Below are 4685 nucleotides of genomic sequence, written 5' to 3' on the forward strand. Positions count from 1 at the left end.
GGGAGGGCGTTCTCCTGGAACTTTCTATCTGGGCCCACATTCCCGATCCCAGCACAACACAGTGTCCCCGCTGACCCGGGTATTTCTCTCCCTGTCTCTGTCAGTATTTTTACGGGTATTTCTGTTTACCCTCCTCTCCCTTTTTCACCTTTTCTCTGTTCATTGCCGCCTCCGCCATCTCCTTTCGGGACGCCGACGATCGTCAACGGGGCAAGCGTGACCTCCCACACCTTGATGGCGCCCCCTGTGGCAGGGAGGACCGGCTGAGGTAATCTCCCTGAAGTGCACCTCCCAGCGGTGAGGGAGCAGCAGCATGAACAGCTCCATGAACAGCGCCGCCTGGCGGCCTGGAGGTGATTCTCCAGGAGCAGTGCGCAATTCACCACAAGTCCCTACTCAAATACCTCAAAAAACATAGATACATAGTAGATAGGAGCAGGCGGAGGCCATTCAACACCTCAAACCTGCTCCGCCATTCTTCATGATCATGACTGATAATCCAACTCAATAGCCTAATCCTGCTTGCTCCCCCTAACCTTTGATCCCATTCGCCCGAAGTGCTATATCTAGTTACCTCTTGAATACATTCAATGTTTTGGCATCAACTACTTCCTGTGGTAATGAATTCCACAGGCTCACCATTCTTTGGGTGAAGAAATGTCTCCTCATCTTTATCCTAACCCATCTACCCTGAATGCTCATACTGTGACCCCTGGTTCTAGGCACACCCACCATCGGGACCATCCTCCCTACATCTACTCTGTCCAGCCCTGTTAGAATTTTATAAGTCTGTATGAGATTCCCCCTCATCCATCTGCACTCCAGCGAAAACAATCCCAACCGAGTCAATCTCTCATACGTCAGACCCACCATTCCCGGAATCAGCTTGGTAAACCTTCACTGCACTCCCTTGAGAGCAAGAGCATCCTTCCTGAGAAAAGGAGACCAAAACTGCACACAATATACTAAGTGTGGCCTCACCAAGGCCCTGTACAGCTGCAACAACACATCCCTGCTCCTGTACTCGAAACCTCTCGCAATGAAGGGTAACATGCCATTTACCTTCTTTCATCTGCAAGGACAAGGGCAACAGCAGGTACTTGGGAACACCATCCCCTGTAAGTTTCCCTCCAAGCCTCTCACCATCCTGACTTAAGAACATATTGCTATTCCTTCAGTGACATTGGGTTAAGATCCTGAAATTCCCTCCCTAAGGGCATTGTGGGTCAACCTACAGCACATGGACTGCAGCGGTTCAAGAAGGCAGCTCACCACCTTCTCACATCTCCTAAATTAGAACATGTAAAATAAAAGCCAAGAAGCTTGAGGATCTGATGGCGCTGACGATGAAAGAAATAGAGTTAATGTTTCAAATTCAGCAAGACTCTCCAGACCTGAGGATGCTTTGACAGGAAAATGGAGAAACTCAGCACAGGTTCAATTGACTCCAACTGATTCCCACAGAATCCGACAGGAGAAGCATCAACTCTAGCAGGTTCTCAATCTGATGCTATTAACGCTACCAGAGTCTGTAAATCCCACTGACTCCTGCAGTGGTCAGTCTATCTACAAGGCCCATTGATTCCTGCAGGGTCAGTTTATCTGCCCTAAGATGATAGGAAACTGGAGCAGGAGTAGGCCATTCAGTCCCTCAAACCTGCTACACCATTCAACACTATTATAATCTGGTGTCTCAGCTCCTGCGATTTGGCTCAAGATATTCTAGGACAAGTTTATCTTTTCTTGGACAGTAAAGACTCCAGCAGGTTCCCTTTCAATCATGATTGGAACATTCCTGAGGGTGGGATTTGTTCCACAGGGATGAATAGTGGAAGTGGCCATGTTTGGAAGCAGCTTTCAAAATCCATAAATAAATACATGTGTAAAACATTACAAAGCTTATTAGCTACCAAAACAAAAATCAGAAAACCTCCTTCAGCAACTGGAGGGTCTGTGTGTATGCAAATATCAATAAAAACATTTATTTTGTCCAAACAGCATTTAAGAATGATCAGGTAGAGATTAGATTACAGAGGGAGAGAGACATGCACAGACAGGGCTGAGGAGGATTTCCGAATAACTATTTACAAAACTCGGAGAAACACCAGACCCACAGAAGAGGTGTACAGTGCCCAATCAGAGCCCCAAACGTGATGCTGCTCTGTCCCATCGTGAGGGAACTGCTGGAGATGATGGGTCCAACAGTCAGCAGAGGGTGTGACCAATGATCAGAGCTGCACCGTCCCAGTCACTCAGTGCCCACAAGGGTAGGACAGGAAGCTCTCAGTCCTGAGCAAGTGCTCAATGCCCCATTTCACATCTCGTCGGCGTGCCCAGGTTTAACCGAGAGGGCATTCCCTGATTCCCAGCTCGAGGCTGGGGGCATGTCTGTCCGTGGTTCTTGCTGGAGTGGCCCCGAGCTTGGGATTGCTGCACCCGAGTCAGATGAGTCCTCCTGCCTCCCAAACGAAGAGTTGCCGGCAGATTTCTGCAGCTGTGAATCTTCGAGGTGGCTAACTCTCTGGGACATCTGCCCCACCAGAGCCAAGGGGTTCCCTTGCTCCTGGGAGTCAGTCGTGAGGTTGCTGGCAAACGGGACAGCTCCTTCCTGCAGGTGTACGGATCCTGAGGCATCAGGGAGAAAGTTGTCAGGAATTTCCGATATCTGGGAGGATTCCAGCTCAGTGAGGATTGTCCTGGAAATGACTGACAGGAACATATTGGGGGAAAAAATAAGTAACAGCACAGTGGAAGAGAAATGAAACCTTCATTCTGCAAAATCAACGCTTATTCACATTCCCCTCTCCTTCACCTCCTCAGTGGATACGGAACTGGGTGATCAGCAACCAAGGCAGCAGAGTTTAGATACATGATCACACACACAGCCTGGGAGTGCCATGCTGTTTGGGGGGGGGGGGGAAAAACGCCGAGGGGGCGCCGTGCGGTCGCGGGGTGGGGGGCAACGCTGAGGGAGCGCCGTGGGTTTGTCTGTACAAACTGTCCTGCACACAGTCACTGACAATAATATAGTACATAATATAGAAAAGGTACATGATTATTTAGGACACAGCTAGAATAGTGTGTGCAAGTTCTGGAATCCACATTCTAGGAGGGATGTGGTTGCTATGGACAGGAGATTTCTGAGAATGTTGCCTGGGCTGGAGAGCTTTTATTATGAAGACAGACTGTTTAACTTTAGAGCAGAGGAGACTGAGGAGAGGACATGATTGCAATGTATAAAATGATGATGGTAGACAGGAAGAAATTTTCTCCTGGGTGAAGAGATCAATGACTGGGGGCAGGAAGTTTAGAGGAGATGTAAGGAAACTTGTTTTCACTCAGATGGTGGTGGGAATCTGGAACTCTCTGTAAGGGTGGTAGAGACAAATACCCTCTTAATATTGATGTTTTTAGATGTACACTCACAATGCCAGAGCACACGAAGGCTATAGACCAAGTGCTGGAAAAGATAGGTGGCTGTTTTTGACTGGTGCAGACTCAATGGGCTGAAGGATGTTTTCCAGTCTCTATGATGACTCCTTACCTCCAGTGGGTTTGTAACCGTGTTTGTTGACTGGAGTCTCCAATTGGATCAGGTTGTAACTGGGAAACACCAGCAGGACCAGGGAGAAGGTAAGAATCTGAGAGAGTGAAAGGAAACACAGGGAGTGATGCTGCTGCCTGACTGTACTCAATGATCAGATTCAGAAACAGTCATCATACTGGAGAGAAATTGCAGTGTCAGATTGTGAAGCAGTATCATCTAACTGTACAGAACTCAGGCTCTTGTACAAATCAACTTCACTCCCTATCTGGGTCACCCCCCCTCCCCGTGTCTCTGTCACCCCCCTCAGCATTCCCCAGTGCTATTGCTCTGCCAATGGTGGTCATGCCTTCAGCTGACTGAGGCTTTAAGCCTTGGAAATTTCTGCAATAAATCACCTGCTTCTCTCTCTGTGTATCCGCTATGAATACAATGTAAAACCAACCACTATGACCATGTGTCTGATCAGCTGACACATTTTCTGAAGAAGGGTCCTGACCTGAAACGTCAACTTTCCTGCTCCTCTAATGCTGCCTGGCCTGCTGTGTTCCCCCAGCTCCACACTGTGTTATCTGTAACTCCAGCATCGGCAGTTCCTACTATCTCTGAGCTGACATAGTACATGCCTCTGTGCCTCGCTGTGAGATACTTCTTGCTTACCCTGCCGAGAAGCACCTTCGGATGGTTTGTTCTGTCGAAGGTACTACACAAATGCAGGTTGTTTGTGAAACATTTGGAGTCAGTGTCTCAGAGGAGAGAGGACAAGCTGGGTGGACCCCTGTGCCCTGAGAGGTAGTCTGGTCTGAAACTGGCCTCAAAGCAACAGTAGGTAACAGAGTGCCAGCCGGCTATTTGACTGTATGAGGAATCAGTGTCCAGGACAACTGGACCCCCTCAGACACCCACAGTTTGTGGGGGCAGGGAGGGAGTTCCAGCTCGACACTGGACGACTGAGCCCCTCCTGTGGGATCGTGCTGTGTAGCTGATACTCACCAGGATGCAGGTACTGGTCTGTGCTGCTTTGTTTGACGTTTCTTTGATCACAGACTGTAATCTGCGGAGCTGACTCAACAGAGAGCTGGAGGGAGAGGGAGGAAAACAGCAGAGATTAACTTGAGTGCTAAGGGAGCGCCGCACTGTC

The 4685-nt window shown here is 48.9% G+C and overlaps 2 protein-coding genes across 3 annotated transcripts in view; both read right to left on the minus strand.

Annotated features, from left to right (window-relative positions):
- jtb (jumping translocation breakpoint) overlaps positions 1–272 on the minus strand; it is a 4783-nt gene extending 4511 nt beyond the window's left edge. The window contains exon 1 of one of the 2 annotated variants that reach the window (XM_048620468.1): positions 149–272. The gene's annotated coding sequence lies outside the window, so the exon portion shown is untranslated. The remainder of the gene's footprint in view (positions 1–148) is intronic. The other variant, XM_048620467.1, reaches the window with a different exon arrangement.
- Positions 273–1954: 1682 nt separating this feature from the next.
- LOC125487866 overlaps positions 1955–4685 on the minus strand; it is a 3905-nt gene continuing 1174 nt past the window's right edge. The window contains exons 3-5 of the mRNA XM_048620318.1: positions 4538–4680; positions 3545–3641; positions 1955–2706 (exon numbers count right to left, since the gene is read on the minus strand). Of these exons, the coding sequence (XP_048476275.1) occupies positions 2315–2706; positions 3545–3641; positions 4538–4680 (632 nt within the window). The 3' untranslated portion in view covers positions 1955–2314. The remainder of the gene's footprint in view (positions 2707–3544; positions 3642–4537; positions 4681–4685) is intronic.

This window comes from Rhincodon typus, chromosome 46 (assembly GCF_021869965.1).
Source record: "Rhincodon typus isolate 14 chromosome 46, sRhiTyp1.1, whole genome shotgun sequence".
In the NCBI taxonomy this organism is placed as follows: domain Eukaryota; kingdom Metazoa; phylum Chordata; class Chondrichthyes; order Orectolobiformes; family Rhincodontidae; genus Rhincodon; species Rhincodon typus.